This window comes from Primulina tabacum, chromosome 1 (assembly GCF_025594145.1).
Source record: "Primulina tabacum isolate GXHZ01 chromosome 1, ASM2559414v2, whole genome shotgun sequence".
NCBI lineage: Eukaryota > Viridiplantae > Streptophyta > Magnoliopsida > Lamiales > Gesneriaceae > Primulina > Primulina tabacum.
In genome coordinates, this window is record NC_134550.1 from 54,679,534 (window position 1) to 54,698,570 (window position 19,037).

General features: G+C 35.9%; 3 protein-coding genes, 1 long non-coding RNA gene and 1 pseudogene across 4 annotated transcripts; 2 read left to right on the forward strand and 3 right to left on the reverse strand.

Moving 5' to 3' along the window:
- Positions 1-753: 753 nt before the first annotated feature.
- On the reverse strand, positions 754-3,798 carry LOC142513382 (cytochrome b5, seed isoform-like; annotated as a pseudogene).
- A 124-nt stretch (positions 3,799-3,922) lies between these two features.
- On the forward strand, positions 3,923-4,804 carry LOC142519812 (uncharacterized). Its single transcript, XR_012813801.1, has 3 exons — positions 3,923-4,005; positions 4,179-4,381; positions 4,474-4,804. It is a non-coding gene; the product is annotated as an uncharacterized LOC142519812 (long non-coding RNA).
- Positions 4,805-5,758: 954 nt separating this feature from the next.
- LOC142550673 (uncharacterized) lies at positions 5,759-10,726 on the reverse strand. The gene is made up of 9 exons (XM_075659749.1): positions 10,558-10,726; positions 9,648-10,034; positions 9,155-9,280; positions 9,029-9,068; positions 8,855-8,937; positions 8,006-8,083; positions 7,826-7,879; positions 7,584-7,718; positions 5,759-7,490 (listed from the first exon to the last, which is right to left on the reverse strand). The coding sequence occupies exons 2-9, from the start codon at positions 9,936-9,938 to the stop codon at positions 6,012-6,014; spliced, it is 2,286 nt and encodes a 761-aa protein (XP_075515864.1). The 5' UTR covers positions 9,939-10,034; positions 10,558-10,726; the 3' UTR covers positions 5,759-6,011.
- A 2,611-nt stretch (positions 10,727-13,337) lies between these two features.
- On the forward strand, positions 13,338-15,037 carry LOC142550681 (uncharacterized). Its single transcript, XM_075659758.1, has 2 exons — positions 13,338-13,851; positions 14,742-15,037. Exons 1-2 carry the CDS (start codon positions 13,348-13,350, stop codon positions 14,784-14,786), a joined length of 549 nt encoding a protein of 182 aa, XP_075515873.1. The 5' UTR covers positions 13,338-13,347; the 3' UTR covers positions 14,787-15,037.
- A 39-nt stretch (positions 15,038-15,076) lies between these two features.
- LOC142550677 (F-box/kelch-repeat protein At1g55270-like) lies at positions 15,077-18,758 on the reverse strand. The gene is made up of 2 exons (XM_075659753.1): positions 18,275-18,758; positions 15,077-16,699 (listed from the first exon to the last, which is right to left on the reverse strand). Exons 1-2 carry the CDS (start codon positions 18,335-18,337, stop codon positions 15,458-15,460), a joined length of 1,305 nt encoding a protein of 434 aa, XP_075515868.1. The 5' UTR covers positions 18,338-18,758; the 3' UTR covers positions 15,077-15,457.
- Between the last annotated feature and the right edge of the window lie 279 nt (positions 18,759-19,037).

The window sequence follows — 19,037 nt, forward strand, 5'->3', positions numbered from 1 at the left end:
AATTTTTTTCTCACACAAATTAAGAAATAATTGTTAAAAATTTATTAAACTTATAGATATATGTTGATGATGATATTGATACTAAATATATAAAAATGATATTACAGATATCACGATATTTGAAGAAATTACAGCAGCATTCATTGGTTATATTGTTGAAGAATATATAGGTTATACATACTTTTAGACACAAGTAGAAACCAATCACAACTAAAAACAACATTTATTTTTATGAGTTATAGTTGATGATTGTCAAAAACTAAAAAATCATTCAACAATAAAATAAATATTTGGAAAATAAGATTACTGGATAAAAACAATGTAGAAACCCGAAAAAACGTCCTGATAGGGAAGTAAACTACGAGCATGTCGGATCTCAGATGAGAATTTTAAATAACATAATAGATGTTAAAAACGATCAAATACTTGCTGAGTATACCAAAATGATTATATGTATATTATACAAACTACGACAAATAGTTGTTGAGTTATCAAAATCAACCAAGAAATATATTGAAAAGTGAATCATGTGGATAAGATAACTTCTCCGATTCATATACCGTCTATGGTCATGATTTTTGATTTTGTGGTTTGATTTGTTTCAATTAATAAATGATATTAGTCATATTTTAATTCATTTAAATATTATCAAAATTTCTTACTAATATTTCCAGCAATTTAGTTGCTCACGTGCAAAACTGGACCCAGTAATTTAGACAGCTACAATGTGTAACTCAGCCTAAAACACTGTTTTTACATCCTGCTCGGAGGAAAAACAAAAAACAAAACCCGTTTGGTATAGAATCGAATGCCAAGCCCAATATAGAAAGGGGAACCAAGAATTGGTGCAACTTCACTATGATTGAGGTGTTTTGTCCTGATTGTAGTGTGTGAAGGTAAATAATCTTTCCGATTTTAATTGATATATTCTATTGATTTAAATTATTTCTCTAATATTATGTTTCCTTGTTCATCTAATTGAGTATAATATTTAATATAATTTTGTCTTTCTAAGATGATGAGATAACTATGAAAATATCTTCTAGATATGATATTTATTAGAGTGATTTAATAAAATATGATATCAATGTTTAAATATAGTTTATTTCTAATTAAACTCTACTTTACTTATGAAATAGGTTTTCTTATGGAGGTAAAACTATAAATATATAAATAAGAGACCAAGGACATCATTGTAGCTCTTCCTCTTCCTCGGTCAATATTCACTCACATGTGCACGTTCAGAATTTCAGAGAAAATCATATTCAAGAGACGTGCTGTGTTTTGAGGAGTGGTGATAGCGTGTTGCCGTGAATGTTGAGAACATCTGTGGACAACATCTGTGAAGAAGTTGGCTGAAGACTGTTTTTCGTGGATCTCCTTTCGGCATCACGTTTTGCTTTATTGTTTTAGTTTTTTTTTCTGGTTATTTGTTTTTAGAAAACATTTATTTTCTCACCTTCTTGAAGAAATTGATTTTAGTAATAATCACTAGTGATTGGTTTTTGTGTAAACGTTTTTGGTTTTCTAGTGATTAATTTTTGTCATAAGGCACCGCACAAGTATAAATACTTGTGCATATTTAATCTCGTTCATCTATTTATTTTAATTAAATTTTTGTTACAAACTTTAATTTTCATTGTTTGAAATGTTGTAACATCTGGTAATTTAATTCTGATAAAACACGAATTTGCATCTTATACCGATTTGGTTATATTGGATATACTTTATTAACGGTCAAACAACACGAGTTCTAACAGTGTGGTTGCTTTGGAGGCCTGTAGTTGATCTTGGTTGGAATTGTCGACAAATTAACATCGCCTCCGTAGAATTCCGACAGCCTCGAAATCTTGGCTTGCGTCCTTCCCTGCCAAATGGTTAAACCACCAGCATATGTGTATGATAATATAAATATTAGGAAACAAGAAACAACGTTACCTACCTCATCACCACCAGGGTGATCTTCCACATCATAAACCTGTCGACATGATATCGAGAAACACTGGATGGTACTGAAAAACATGTATATCAATCAAAACATTAGAAGACATGGATACAACCAAAACCCATCTCATGAAACGAACCTTGCCATTAATGATGAGCCAGCAATCCTTCTTGGTGTTATGCTCGGAAACCTCCGCAAAGGAAAGAACCGTGGCCGCCATTTAGGGAAGAAGGGCTCTGTTTCAAGGATATATGAAGAAACCGGTCACGGGAAACAAGGATGCGTTACAAGGATGTGCCATATTTCCCTGAAACAACTTACTATTTTAACAAAAGATAATTTGGATTTCATATTTGGCATGGTCTAAATATGAGATCGCAAGATTTTCTTTCCGTTTCACGCTTGAAGATGGAGGAATATTTCATTTAGAAAGTGGGATCATGCACTTCACTTGTATGCAATTTCTTGAGGTGAGAGAAGATCTTATCGTTTGTTAAAAGATCCGCCTGTCAAATGGATGTCTTTCAGCGAATCAAGTGGGTGGGAATGAGCAAAGTGATTCTCTACTGATTAGCAACTTTAAGGACTATAATTTTATTGATGCTATGAGAGTTTCATCATTTGGCGGCACTATCTTGTTCTACACACCTATTGAATGGAAATTAAAGTGATCTAGTTTACCAAGCGAGTCTCCAGAGCTTCTCTTTTTTTTTTTTGCCTTCACACTCACAGGGTTCTGCGCCTAACAGAGGTAGCCAAATTTTAATAAAGAGGCAGAAAGAGAAGTCTGGCTGAGGATGGGATGAGATAATATTTTCTAGCCTTCTTCCTACATCTTAGTAATATATCCATTCCCTCCCCTACTACTGGACTCTCAGACCACAATTTTAAATCTTTTGCTCTATTTGAAGAATGCCACATGGCTAACTATTTTAAGGTGAAAAATCTTATTTCCTTCTTTTTTCTTTTTTGTTGTTTGACTCAGGGAACAATATCGAGACCCTATAATTTTGTGGCGAGAGATGACAGTCATGGTCCATCTGGTACATAAACATCAGGCTGATTTTGCTTAATCATGTCTTTCATATTCTGATTATTTACCTGCTGGAATCATGCATGTCTTACTTGCAGCATAGATGTGCAGTAGTATAGCATTTGCTAAACTAAAGGTGCTTTGAAAATTATGTTACTTTTTTCGTTTCTGCTGTGCATCAGAAGTTACTTCAATTCTATGTGTTCTTGGAAAATTATGAATGTAAGTAATGGATTCAGAAGCTTATGTTCTGTTCACTAATCTGTGAGACGACGAAGATCTACTGTCAAAACATTTAATGCAGCATTACCATGTTCTGCATCTATAAGTTGCATCAATTTCTAGAAGAATAAAGTTTCATCAGTATCAGGTCATTGAGTATTTCATAGTTGTTGGGAAGCAGTTTACATGTATCTCTAGCATCAGATACAAATCTTGACCTTGCCAAATATAGATTTGACTAGGCTGGCTTATCGAACAAGGCTATTAAAGGGATCAATCACTACAACATTGACAGATATAATCTTCAGACTACTTGTATATATATGTCTATCGTTCGGTGCGCTGGTAGGAAGATTATTCAAGGAGCAAAATAACGAGATTGCAACAGAAAATCATCAAGGAAATTCTCAGGATCAACAGTTTGCACAGCCAAACACTGTGGAGCTTCTCCATCCATGCTGCCAGAAATTGCAGCATTTAGAGAATGCGGTGACTGAACTGTTGAAAAAACCTGCAAGAATTCCACCAGAAAAAGATGACATACTACTTGAATCTCTGGACCGCATAAAATCAATTGAGTACGACTTACAGAAGACGAAGAAGGTATTATGTGTAGTTAATGGTTCAGTCTTTAACATGATATGCATAAATTGATTCCATTGAATCTGGTCCTTGAAATGATTGATGATTATGACTTACAGAGATAAATTGTTGTGTACAGGCCTTGCTTGCCTTGCTTGCAACGGCATCCAAACAATTAGAACTTTCGGAGTCATTGGAGACTCTGAAGGAAATTAACACAAAAGTAAGTTCTTCTTTTCTCTAGAATAAAATATCAGAAAATGGAACCTTCTTGTTCTTAAAACCTATTGCTGTGAACTCATCTACCCGTGTTTTTCTTTAGTTATTGTTATTTTATTACCCTTCTGAAGTGCTTGCATGAAGTAGCTATGACATTATATTTTTTGCCAATTACAGGGGACTAAAAGTTTTTGGCTGCGAAATGAGAAGTCTCAACCGTGGGGAATCTAACAGTCTAAATTTAGACAAAGATTTTACTTCTTTATTTCCTGAATAACTTGAATCACTTGAATTACTATACTATTTTTCAAAAATCTGTTTTATTCAACTAACCTGGACGATTCGGGTGTTACTGTTGAGTTCAGTGGTTTCATCCTGAGGTATTACCTCTCTCACTCAGCACACTCTCTCTGTCTCTCGCTCTCATACTTTTTTGTTTTCTCACATTTTTCTTTGATATCTGTGTACTCAGCTGCTTGCTGGTTGAAGATGTGTTGCAGGGTTGCCATTGTCTCATCCTTCTGGATTTAATCTGTGCAGAGAGTTTTTGAGTTCTCTATGTCTCATAATACTTGATTTCACCTTTCTTGACTTATAGTATCAGAACACATGCTTAATCAATACATGAATGAGATTTTTTCAAGTTCATCTTCACAGATTATTGATTTAGAGTTTTCCCTGTATCACTTTTAAGACGTGTTTTTGCAAACGAAATGATAAGTCTCAACCGTGGGAAATCTAACAGTCTAAAATACTTGCATCCAAAAATTAAATAGCTCTTCATGTTCTTTATCTTTTTTCCTTCCGTTGTTATATTTTATGTAATTTTCACACGAAGTGTGTGCTATATTGCTAGTATTAAAGAAATTTTCTGCTTCTTCTTATTATTATTTTTTAGAAAAAATATCTCTACTTCATTAATAACATTTAAATGAAAAAATGTATAGATTTTCGGAAATTAGCCAATTAACTGCTACAAGGTTTTTATGCACCTAGCGCTAGTTGGATGGAGAATGACTTTAATTGCTAATTCAGTTGAAGTCACTCAAAATTTTTAAAAAAATTATTCGACCCTTCTAAATATATTTTCTATGCTAACAATATTGATGCATCAGGTTCGATATGATGGATGCAGACATTGAATGGCCATGATCCTTTATGAAGGGTGCAATATTGACCATTAGACTATGATCTAATGTCTATTTGTGAAAAGGCGCCTCCAAATTTTTACACTATATAGACAGGAGCTCATCTTCCAAGCATCCAATAATTGCATTATAGCATACAAACCATCTAATATTCATGTTTTTAGTCCATTTTCATTTTTGATCGAAGAGAGAGTTCGGAAATAATCTTTCATTCGTTGCACACTACAAAGCAAATTTTCAAAGATAATTGATGGTAAAGTAATAGGTGTACACTACTACTTATGGGGGGGACAATACACAAAAAAACATAATCAGTAGAAAATTAGTCAGAGATCCATTAAAATGTTTCCGTTGCATTCATTCTCAAAACAAATCTCTCAAGTCCCACAAAACATAAAAATTTTGAATTATTATAATCACAAAGACATGCATTCACAAAGATCGGAAACTGTATAGCCAACAGCGCAAAATACACATCCGCAGTGGTTGGTCGTACATAAAAGGTCACAACGCGTGCATGCAAACCAGACCATGTCATTTTCAAGTTTTTTTGGTTGATCTACTGAATTCACATGCACCCTCTTATCGAATTTGAACATACCAAATATAAAACATAACATCAATTTTAGCTGATCTTACTCATCAAGTTTCCATTTGGCATTAGCTAGTTGCTACACCTTGCTAAGAATGCGACTCAATGACATAAAATCAACAATTACAAGAGACCAACAAATAATGTCGCAGCTCTTGCACGGTACAATCCAAGATCCAGCCTCAGAACATCCAAATTTACTGAAGAAATCATTTGGACGAAGCCACAACCGATGCCCAAAAACTTCGCAACTATGGTTGACAAAACAAATCACTTAACTCCCACAGAGGCCATCAGGTCCTCATACTCTGGATCAGTTTCATTATGTACCTTGGCTGCATCACCACCCATTTGAGGGTTGAGAGGTACAGAAGTGGGTACAAAGGGATCATATATTTGCTGTGTGCCACCAGAAAATGGCTTGCCAGAATAGTTACCAAAATGTGGACGTGGGCTTGGGAACCTCTGCGGGGTTGCTCCAGGAGAATGACTTCGTGGAAAACTATTTATCTGGTTTGCTGCTCTGGGAGGAAAAGGACCAGCTTGATTACCAATAACGTGAGGTGGAGTAAAGTTTCTTGGTTGCATATGTTGGAATGTACCAGATGAAATGGTGTTGTGACCTGGTAATGACAGACCTCTAGGTGGTACAAGAGGGGCTGCTGGACTCCCGACTAAGTTCGTGGAAATCTGTGGTCTTGGTTGATTCATCTGATGGCTGACCTGAATCCTTGGGAAACTCTGAACCTGATATGGATTCATATTATTAATCAACGGTCTGACCAAAGGAGACGGTGGCGTTAAAGGTGTGTGCCCTGTTTGAATTGGGGGTGCCAGATTATGGTTCGCAGGTTGACTGCTTTGCAAAGACACCTGAGAGACAGTATTCTGTGGGCGTTGAGGCTGAAACGTGAAGTCACCGGAACTGCCATGCTGAGGTCTTGGAATTGCTGCAGAAATAGAAATATTCATTCCAGGAAATGACGCTGAAGATGTTCTCGGGAAAGGAACCAGTGTCATAATGTTCGGGGATGGAGCACGCAATGCTACAGGTGGTATAGCAGGCTGCATCGGTCCAATTGATGAAGTTACCGACTCAGATGCCATTGATGGAAGCAATGGAGAGAAGCCCCTTTGAGGGTGTGGAGCAGAACCATAAGATAAAGAAGTAATAGGATGGCCCAATGGGGCTCCATTGGATTGGGTTGGAGCAGGTATAGATGATATCATGTTGTTAGGGATGTTCACTCGAGGAGCAACAGACATGGCCACATTTTGAGAAGCCATAACACTATTTCCTTGAGAACGAACAAGCAGTGGAACCATTGGTATTTGTGGTGGCTGTAAAGCAATGGGTGGTTGAGGTCTGGAGGCAACAAAGGAAGAATTTTGAGCAACTTGACTGAAGCTTGCAGGTATAACCGGTGGAGGACCAAAAAATGAAGGGATGCTAGTGGAATTTGCTTGGACAGGATTGCCAAGTAATGGTGCAGAAGAATTTATTGGGGGGACTAATCCAGACTGTGGAAACAATGGAATCTGCGTTGGACCTGCGGAAAACCATGCCTGAGGATATTGTGGCATGTAACCTTGAGTCTGAGTTGGTAAAGGTCCTGCAGATGGCTGAGCTATTCCCTGATTTACCAGTGTAGGCGCCTTAAACGAGCTTGGCATGCGTTGAATTGGATCAGCTATCATACTTTCATCAGCTGTTGAGGTCAATGTTGTTGAAGAAGACAATGGGTTCACCTGACAAAAAGCAGAAATAGCAAGTTAACGCATGACAACAATTGTACAAAGTAAACCGCAGCTTAATATCTTGGTTTTGTACTAGGTACGAACCGAAACCGGGGTGACTAGCAATTCAATCAAAGCCACAGCTGCATCAATTTTCTCAAATGTGTCAGCTGATACATGTACATATAGATCTTCATAAGAACGGACTGTTTCTTTGGTATCGGTAGAATTAACCTCAAACTATAAAATACAGGGAAAATGAGTAGCTAGGTCAGGTCGAGTAAAATGTTATGATATGGACAAGATTAAGACATGAATGGACGGAATATATTGCTGGAGTCTTTTACCTTCCCTCCCTTATCTGCTTTTGTGCCATAAACTCGTATTTTAGCTCCTGTTTCCTGATTTGTAAGCCAAGAAAGCAGAAAATATCATTTCATATGACAGCATATTTTAGTTAGTGCAATGAAAAAACTCGCCAAATAGACCAACCATAATGGTGCAAAAGAGTAATAAAGATTACATACCTTTTCCAATCTCTTTTGAGTATCACTTGCAGGACCAAATATTAAACCAATCAAATTGTATCCAGGATATTCTTTGATCTGCACAGAGAGATATAGGCAGGCTCTCATAACGAACCATCACAACATTTATAATCAAACACAAGGATGACAAGCTTGTTACAGTAACGCGAGAAAAGTGAGTCGCAGATAAATTATCTAGTCTGAACAAACTGAAGTGACCACAGAAGGGACAATTTATGCAAGAACAGTAAGCTGCAAATAAATGTATCTAGTCTGAACAAATTGAAGTGACCAAAGAAAGGACAATTTTTTAACATGGACAGTACATTCCATGGGAATACTCTTTTACGAGTGATTTATCTCTCTTTCATGCACTATCCAAGCCTTCTTTCATGCACAATCATGCTTCTTGTTTTTGCATATTTCAGCAGGCATATATCATTATCTTACTGCTATTCCAGCTCTGTTTCATAATTAAAAAAAAAAAGACTCGCCCATTCATCTCTGTTATAAAGTATTTCTTGCCGTCACATTCTCATTTTTCCTAGTTATTCTACCTTATTATCAATTCACATGCAACGCTTGTTACATATTTCTGGTATTCTCGCGATTCTTAAGAAGATGGTAACGACATTTACACATTGGCATAATACTAATATCTCGCAAACTGTTTTTCACTGCAGAGATCATCTATATAATCTTTTCTGAAAGAAGTGTCTTTGTTTATTGACATATATTCATAAAAATATATGAATCAAACATTTCCATACAGCTTGCAATGATTGAATGTGATCACAATAACATGAATGCACAGGTACAAAAAACAAATCCAAGCCAAGAAATACTCACAGGAATTGGAACATTTGCCTCTTTTAACAGAGGTTTGTAATCAGGGGGAGCCTTGTAACTTGGATTTAACTTTAGTAATTCACCTGAAAATAGAGCAGAATAAGCAAACTGAGTCACTTCACAAGAAAAACATAAAAGTTGTAAAAACATTTTTGGATTCTGTTTTCTACATACCGATAATTTCTCGCTTTTCAACTTCCAGCATTTCCAATGCCTATCATCCGTATCCCATAGTGTAAGTCTATGAATAATAAAGAAAATACAAAGCACCAAAAAATACATTCTGAAAAGTTAACTTACCTCCCGACTAAGCTGATGATACGATGACTTCCCGTCATAAAATTCAGATGTGGATAATGGTCCTTGGTTGTTATCCACTGCCAGCGACCCTAAGGCCAGCTGCTGCGATATTTGATTGATTCGAGCCTGTCCAAAATGTGCACCACCACAAAAGCAGAAATAGCATCAGTTAAAGCCCCTATATGTGAAGTTAATCAGAGCTGCTGAAAATGATATACTGACATGTTTCGCCCATTTTGAACAGAGATATTTATTTTTCCAGAGAGCGATTAAATTCCCACCCAATAGTTGGGCGATGTGCCTTCAGCCCAATCCGATGAACTAAATTCTTCTATTCAAGCAAAATTTCAACTAAATACTATGGCTTGGGAAAAGAAAAAAAAAGCATTTTCATGGCATAAATGTATACATATACATAATTGCACGAGTTTTTGGGGAGAAGAAAAAAAAAGCTATTGACGTTCATATACCAAGGAAGAGAAAATCCGAATACCTGATACGCCGAAACTCTCCCTTTTCGAACAGTGGTATCCAGGTTCAGATCAGGGCCCCATTTGGTTTTCCTCTGAACCCGATTAGAAGCTTCCTCATTCAGTGCGTCACCATCTCCCTTTTTAGCACCCCGAAATAAAGGAACAAGTGAACCAGATAACTTGTTTTTTGGGATAACAAATCCTGGTTTTTTTGTGAACATGGATGTCTTTGGCCCACTAGTTGATGCAGATGATTGAGTCAGTGTAACAGTCTGGATAGGGCTAGATGTATGCTCAACCTCTATTCCCATCTTACAACAGAAATGCTCCCACCAATCACTTTACTTTCAGGAACAAATGGTTTGGATATGAGTCATGGTTAATAAATCCAACTCTAGGAATGATCCCTGTTATAGTCAATGATTACTGTGATGGACATCAAAACATGTAAATGAAAGGCTAAACTCCAAATTTATCTAATTCCCAAACAAACCGCTGGTTTCACAGTTTCAACCAGAATACATTCCCTATCTCTCTTTGCATTGTCCTCAAACAAAATAAACTTTGCACTTTTGGATTTTAGATCAAAATTTATGTGCTTAAGATCGTTTGTAAAAAAGAGGCATAATCAAATGCCTACACTGAAGAATAAAAAGAGGATAAAAAGTGCAGTCGCAGCAAAATACTCGAAGAGTATCAAAACAAAAACTGCTACAAATTTAACAACACACGGCATCCAAGTTATATCAGAGAAAAAGATCAATCATGGAAATACAGTTGATACATCAGTCATTTTCACTCCAATATTATCTTGTATCCTCCTTGGCAACCAACATTCCACAATATAAAAAAATCATTTCACCAATCAGAAGCGTAAAAAACCATATGCACGAAGCAAATGTTCATATACGCCTACGCCTACAGTTATACCTGAAAGGGGATTGACAGATAAGGGGTTCGCGGTCGACCATGTGAATGATTATGCTGATCATTCGCGAGTTTGGGGAAATTGGTTCTTCATTATTTTGAGAGCTTAATTAGGGTTTCCCCTCCTTCCTACTCTGAAATGAGAGTAAATTTCCATTTTTGATTAGGTCTATTTTACATATCATGGTTAGAATTTACTAAATTTGAAATTTATCCAGCATTTATTGTTAAAAGATAAAACCTGTAGCTGTTACCACAAATCTCGAACTAATACACTTTGCATCATTTTTACTGCGCAAGAAAAAATTTGTGTGAGACGATATCAGGAGTCGTATTTTATTGAGACGGATCTTTTATTTGGGTCATCCAAAAAAATATTACTTTTTATGCTAAGAATATTATTTTTTATTATGAATATCGGTAGGATTGACCCGTCTCACAAATAAAGATTCGTTAGACCGTCTCACAAGATACCTACTCTATTATATATCATTATCATAATCATCATTATCATTATTCAGGTATCTGGTGTGATTTGAACTTCGAATCAATAGACTAAATTCAGTGTTTTCGCCAAAATCTATTCAATGTCTGGATAGTTTTATGTTTATGTTTTCTTGAAAAGCCTTTTGCATTTGGCATGGGGTTCACCCGATGCTTAACTGTTCGATAATTTTGCGAACAATGGCACCGAAGGGATTATTGTATTAAATTTTGTTTAGAGAGATGAAATATTGATCTTTGAAATTTGTTTTGCTTGATTTCCTTTTTTGGTACAATTTTTACAACTATGTGATGAGATTTAAGTAGGGGTGGGAAAAAATACCCAAATACCGAAATACCGTACCGAAAAAATACCGAAACCGTACCGAAATTTTCGGTATCGGTATCGGTACAGAATATTTTTTTTTTCGGTATTTCGGTATATAACGAAATACCGAAAATAATTTTTTATTATTATTTTTTTTAAATTTAAGTTCGGTATACCGACAAAATTTTCGGTGTCAGTACGGTACCGGTATGAACTTTTTCATACCGAAAATTCTGTATACCGAATGTGCGGTATACCGAATTTCCGGTATAGGTATCGGTATGGAAAAATTTCATACCGATATTTTCGGTACGGTATACCGTACCGTACCCACCCCTAGATTTAAGGGTAGGGTGACATTTGATTCGCATAGATGTCGGCTTCACCAACGTAGAGGAAGACCTCGTTTAGTAACTGAGTGACTTGCATGATTCAACTAAAGGTAGGCTTTCGAAGTTCGAATAATGGGACGGAAACCAAGTCGAGGCCACAGAGTGGTGGAGGATTCTTACTGCCGGAGATTGCGCTATGGCTCTCGTAGAAGGTGGCGGCGGTTATGGTTCATTTTACAATATGTTTCTTGATCCTTGTCCTTGATATCGAAATAGAATTTGATTATTAATCTTTTATTAACACTATCATAATTTAATTAATTATATCATTTGTTTGTACGTTGAATAAGGTATGATATAATCTTTGATTCATATATAATAATTATTATTGATATGTTTTTTGTAAATTTGAATTTATTAATAACTTTTTTTTTAGGATAATGAGATAGTGGTAAATAAGACGTGATAATGAGATAAAGACAAGATAATGTAAGAAGTTTTCCGGTGATTAATTTATTTTTACACAAAAACTCATACTGGTCAATTTTGTGAGTTAATATCTTATTTGGGTTATTCATGAAAAAATATTATTTTTAATGTCAAAAATATTTCTTATTATTGCAACCATGAACATGATTGATTCATCTCATAAATAAAAATTCGAAATCTCACTGTAGACTTTACTTTCATTTTCCTTTAATTATTAAATATATTGGAATAATGATAGGATATAGTAAAGTATGTTTCTTTGTTTTTAAGTTAGTCTATTGTCCTCATTGTTTTAGTGGGAGATGACATTTTTTAGAAAATAAATTATTTAATTTTAATTTTATGAGATAAATACATGACATATTTGACTCGACGCAATCTATAAAAAAATATTATTTTTTATATCAAAAATAATATTTTTCACTCTAAATATGGATCGAGTCAATCCAATTTAAAGTCTCTCATGAAAAAAACTAATTTTTTTAAAACTTTATCAAAGTTTATAGCTAGGATTGACAATTTTTTTTGTTCATTTTTATTAATATTTTACAAAAAATAGTAGCTAGGATTGACAACTGATTGTTATATTTTCTAATATTAATTAATCCGATATCCATAGTGTGATTAAACTCTCGATTTTCCTAATCTTGCTCACTAGTTATTAATCAAGCGCACTACATCGTAATAATTTATTGATCAAAAAAATTATCGTGAGATCGTTTTACGGATCAATTTTATGAGACAAATCTTCAACATGACTCAACTCATAAAAAATATTATTTTTATGCCAAAATTATTAATTTTCAATTTTCCTGATATATATGACTCGGATCAACCTGTCTCATAAATATAGAGTCCTGACACAATCTCACAGTAGACCTATTAGTTAGTTATAATATGAAATAAATTAAAAAATTTGATAAAAAAGGACTAAATCTGAAAAAAAAAATATTTTTACATTATATTTATATATAATATTCGTTGTCATTTGTAATTTTGACACTACTTTTGGATATATTATAATTATAATTATAAATTAAAAGGAGAATAAAATAAATCAGAGTACGACCACCTACCACACACCGCTATTTTGTCATTTCGCGATTTTATATTTATATATATATATATATATATATATATATATATATTTAAACCTGACAAATGACCATACGCACACGCACACATCCAGAAAAATCAATGGCGTCCAAAATCCCAAAGCTCTTCATCTTCTTCTTCATTTTCCATCACCTAATCACGTGTTCTTCTTCTTTCCCCACTGCATCGAATCCCGAACCAACGGTGTATGAACTCCTCCCAAAATACGGCCTCCCCAGTGGTCTCTTGCCTGATTCTGTCACCAACTACACGCTCGATCAAGATGGAAATTTTGAGGTGGATTTAAAGAAACCCTGTTACATAAAGTTCGAGTACACGGTTTATTACGAGAAAAAGATTACCGGGAAGTTGAGTATTGGGTCTATCACTGATTTGAAGGGTATTGAGGTGCAAAGATTTTTTTTCTGGTTCAATGTTGGTGAGATCAAGGTTGACTTGCCTCCTTCTCGTAGTATTTATTTCAGTGTTGGAATCATCGACAAGAAGCTTGACGTGGATCAGTTCTTAACTGTGCGTTCCTGCAAAGATAAGGCCTTCACTTTAAAGCAGGTAAATATCATCATCTGTAAGTTGCTGTTCTTTACTGAAATCTTTAAACTGTTGAACGCATTTTCTAACTGGATTTCTTGCTTTTAAATTCTTGAACAACTGAAAAGTTCGTTCTTACTCCGGGGATCATGTGTTTTATTTTTGTGTACACAAAGTGTGAACTCGTGGTTATTCCAGGAGGATTTTTGCTTTGATGTTATGTCTCTGTTTTGATATTCATGTGAATTTGTGTACCCTTTAAAATCTAACTATGTCTATTTTGATATAGAATAAAGTACCATGTTATAATTTACATTTAGAGCGGTGGAAAGTTGAACAAAATCACGAATATTACCAAGGAAAGTATTCGTGGGATGAAATTTTGGCTCAAGAATTTGAAAATAATATGGGTATGCGTTTGTGTTTGTGTTTGCTGAGAAAAACACATCCAGATAACATGAACAAACATGACGCAAAATTTTCGATTCTAGAAACTCGATGGGTTTGTTTGAAGTTGAACGAATCTGTTGTGATGGGAGAAGATTTCTTTGTACGAGTTGAATGAGTTGTATCTCCTTTGGCCCAAGGTAGGGATTTAATTTTCATCTGGGACTTTAGATGCAGATATAATCATATAAAAGGGGAAAGGTCGAGTCTAACGAGTAATTTTTAAGATAGGAAACATAGCATATATTTTTTAGTATTCTGATCTGATTGTGTGATCAACAATTTAAGATTTTGTTACTTTTACGTTTATTTGGTGTGTATTTTGCTTGGTAATCTTGGATCTCTCTTGCCATTGTTTTATAGCATTTACAAAATGGATTGTGTGAAATTATGAAACAACTTTGAACTTTCATTCACGTGGTGTTCTTGTATTGTATCTCACCTGGTTCGTTTGGTAATCACAGCTTCCAGTTCCAAGAAACTATGCACCTATGCTTTTAGCTGGTTAGTGTTGGAACATGCAACATTTTATAGCTGGTGAAGCTGTGAAGAATCTGAATAAAATGCTACCACGTGTGGACTATATATTCAAGCTCGACTGCTAGTTATTCGAGTGCCAGTGTACCTGTAACTATATGTACTTTAGCTAAAGGTTTTGATCATGTAACAGAGCGATGGAGAAACATCTCATACTCAGATAAATTAATAAGAAACGTCGAAATGCTAAATTGACCAAATGTAACAGTGCGGGGATTTTCCATATCTCGTCTTTAGCTGGCAAGAGCTGACAAAGAGCAGGTGAAGCAAGAATCAAGTATTTGAATAACATTTTGTCTAATGCTGACTCAATTTTCTACACCACTCGTATTTACAAGAAAGGATCTCCAATATCACAATAGTAATACCACAGGTAAGCAATTAACAGACTATTGATTGGAACAACAAAAATGTACTCGTGTGAAAAAACAGATGATCCCATCTCATAAGATGTACCCGATTAGAACCAGAAACCAGACATGATTCTTGACACGTCCGGCCACAAGCCTTTCAAATGCTCTATTATTCATACTCGACTCGTGCGTTTTTCAATCATGAATTCGAGTGAAAAATCTGCAGATATCCAATTTTGATAGCCATACTGAATCTTTAGATGATGAAGCGGGAGAAATATGCTACACGGTCATGCTTGAAGCACCTGGCAGTGCACAATGTGGCTCTTCAATCCACTTCTCCCAGCGATACTAGACCACAAATTCGTGAACAAAGTTCGGAAATGACCTTTACTAACTATATTCTCCCAAATGTTAGGGTTGCTCTCCACCTGTTTATCCGGATTCAACACATCAACCATACTAATGCTCATATTGTTCCGAATTATACAGAGCTTCCCGTTAAGAGGAACAAGAGCAGCAGCCTCAAGGGCGCGAGAATTGCCCAAATGGAGCTTGCTGTCTATGAATCGGTGCCAAGAATTTGTGCCTTCATCATAAACTCTAAGTCTACACCCATCTCGACAATCTAACGCATAAAGCTTACCATTCATAGAGATACTCGGGTTTCGCCAACCAGCAACCATACCATCATTAATCGGGCTCCAACAATTCGTTTCTGGGGTATAAGCTTCACTTAAAACTTCCCTATGTGCTCCAAGACCTTTTAAGAACCACTTTCCAGTATAAACTACCCCAATGAACGGCACCATAGCCGTGCTCATATCAGCAATAAAATTCCACCTGTTTCTGCTTGGGTCGTACACTTCAGCAGAACGTAAAGTTCTCTGGATTCCTTCACATTCTCCTCCTGCAACATAAAGACAGTTGTTGATTACACAGGAACCAAAGAAGTGCCTTTTACGAAGCATGTCAGGTGCCCTGTGCCATTTATTCGTTCGAGCACTATAAAAAATGACCCGCCTCATTGAGCCCTTCAGTGGATCTTTTCCTCCAAAAAGATAAAGGTGACAGCCACTAAGTACAGCACAGCCAAATCCAACTGCTGCATTGTACTCGATGGGAACAGGCGGAAGCGGCTGCCACAATTGGTGGGTTGGGTCAAAAGCATGCCAGGAGATGCGCCCATCACGATCTCTTTTAACTACGTACACCCATTCTTCAGCCATTCCAAGACTCTTCCTCAGAGAGTAAAAGAAATTTCCAGCCAACAGCTTGTACCATCTCTTGCAAACTAGGCGGAGCTTGTTATGTTCAATGCGAGGGACTCGGATCAGACAAGCAATTGCAAGATCATCAGGGAGTCCAGGTATAAGTGGTGGCTGAACCCTGCTCCTCTCCCTACGTGAGTTTTTTGCCTTGTGCGCACGAGGATTAATATCAGGTTGGATACAAAGTTTAGATCCTGGAACAAATTTTCCTGCCCCAATCAACCCTGAGTCGACTTTGCAATAACATGATACCGAGTCAACCTGCAACATTTCTTGGTCAGGATGACACAAAGTGGCAATAACAGCACTGTAACAGGAACAACAAATAATTAATAGGAACTCTGACGTTCATTAAGTACCACATCATTTGCACTCGAATATTAGCCAGGATTCCATATACATACCTACCAACTGCCCGAAACAAATTATGCATCTGACCTTTTGAAATAGTTGCATCATCATAGAAGCTGAATCTCCTCACAATACCCATAACGTACCCAAAAAGCGGAAAAAAATACATTTAAAGATGATATTTAAATCACGTGTTTCAGCCTCTTTTGTAGCTGGAGAAATTTCGGGATTCAGAAAGATTTAACTTTAGCAAAGTCGGGTTGGTTTGAATATCCCTATCAATGATGATTGGAATTCATATGCCAACTTCGGTTATACATTTCATCCAAAAACATTGTGACGGAAATTGGAAGACAGCAACATTGCAATATCCCTGGCAGATGAGCATAAAATTTAGGAGTAACCGTTAAATGTGCACTCTAGGCTATCTAAGGACAACTTTGACTGATCCAGTCATAAGGATTCATTCTTGTTTTGTGCATCTATACTTGGGTTTGATCCAATGCCTCTCCCATGTTGGGGGAAAGATATGAGAGGTTTACGTCACTCAACCACTAGGGGTGTTGGCAACTGTTGAGTTATTTACTACACATGTTTGTGAGCTCACTTGGCATAGAGAACAGCAAATCCTGCCAAATAAGTTTGACATACTTGAGCTAACATGTGCATCTTCATGGAGCAGGGATATAAAACCGATTTGGTGCCTATTCTAGCGTCACTTATCAGTGAGATAAACAGGAACATCCAGAAAAATGCAAAAAGGGTAGAAGAGCCAATATAAAAGTTGGAAGGAAAGCTAGGAGATCGAACATGAGACATTTTATGGTGAAATGTAAACGGTAGAATCAAGTAAAGGCCAACACTTAAAGACCAAAAATGATAAGTTGAGATATTCTTAACTGTCAAACATGAGACAAATAACACATCCGGTCAATTACCATAATTGATTTTCCAGAAACAAAACGGCTTAGTAAATCTCATTCGAGGATGAATTCAAGCAATAAGAAATTTTAAGTTACAAGATCAAATTAATGGAGTAATTGTCAAATTGTTAGTGTTCCCACTTCCCAACGAATTCAAATCCAAGTTAAGATGTAAATCAGGTTCCAAACCCTGAATTTGTCAGGAAAATCACGGCAACAACATAGAAGAAGCATCCAAGTCTCTGTGCAACCATCATATAAAATGTAGATAAGAACAGCCATTAATGGAAAAAAGCAGAACATTTATAAACAGGTAACTAAATGAACGAGAAGTCAAATATTAATAACATAGTATCTTTAACATAAATTCAGCTGGATACCATAAAAATTTGGAAAACGGAATCCAAACAACGTGAACTTCAAGACGAAAGAAAGACCCAGAACAAATTCTACTCACAAAACAAAGGAATATAGCGACATAACACACCACATTTACCAAGAATCTCATCCGGGCATCTTCAAAATCAAACAAATTTAAAAAATCACAAGCTGTGAGTCTCACCAGTGGAGCTCGAGCTCTAAAATTCCTGTGTACATTTGAAGACCTCTCAATAATTTGCTCCATGAGTATGCAGAAAATGCGCCTCTCTCTCGTAAATACAGATCACCGTCCCCCGAAAGCCAAAATAATGAAATCTGGATATCTCAAAAGTTGATGCAGAAAACGAAAAACCCACAAGGCCACGGAAAGAGCTCTCTTTCCGGATCCCTTTTCGAGCTCTTCAAACATAAACAAGAAAACCAAACCGCAAAACTTGTGTTTGGATACAGCCCCTTCAAACCGCGAAGGGCAGCTCTTTCTCCGGCTTTCTCTATCTACACACCACAAAGACGCACTTGAATCTATACATACACATACATACAAGCTGGTATTTTTAGATATCTGACCGAGTGGTAGACTTATAAAAGGCTAACTGAAGATTACAGCTGGTCCCATTGTCTTTAGCGTCAACAAACTTGGATTTATTTGCAGAATTCCGCATTAATATGCCATCCTTAATTAAGATATGTGTAAATTACCTCATTGACTTCCAATCTTGTGCTGCAGACCTGAAAGCTGGTCAGATTTTTCAATTTTTGCATTAATTAAAGGGCCAATATAGTCTATAAAATTATTATTCTGAATGTATTTAAATATATATAATTTTACTTTGTTATAAACCGTGTCAACTTTCGAATCTATCAATGGAATGATATTCATTTATTGAATTAAAATTACATATAAATATATAGTTTTGCTTTGTTATAAATCGTGTCAACTTGTG

Coding starts and splice junctions, on each gene's coding strand:
- LOC142550673 (XM_075659749.1), bottom strand. CDS start 9,938: ATGGGAATAGAGGTTGAGCATACATCTAGCCCTATCCAGACTGTTACA. Junction 8,938..9,028: donor TGAAAAGCGAGAAATTATCG/GTATGTAGAAAA, acceptor CTCTATTTTCAG/GTGAATTACTAAAGTTAAAT. Junction 7,491..7,583: donor TGCTAGTCACCCCGGTTTCG/GTTCGTACCTAG, acceptor GCTTTTTGTCAG/GTGAACCCATTGTCTTCTTC.
- LOC142550681 (XM_075659758.1), top strand. CDS start 13,348: ATGACCATACGCACACGCACACATCCAGAAAAATCAATGGCGTCCAAA. Junction 13,852..14,741: donor AGGCCTTCACTTTAAAGCAG/GTAAATATCATC, acceptor TGGTAATCACAG/CTTCCAGTTCCAAGAAACTA.
- LOC142550677 (XM_075659753.1), bottom strand. CDS start 18,337: ATGGAGCAAATTATTGAGAGGTCTTCAAATGTACACAGGAATTTTAGA. Junction 16,700..18,274: donor TTAGAGCTCGAGCTCCACTG/GTGAGACTCACA, acceptor GAAATGTTGCAG/GTTGACTCGGTATCATGTTA.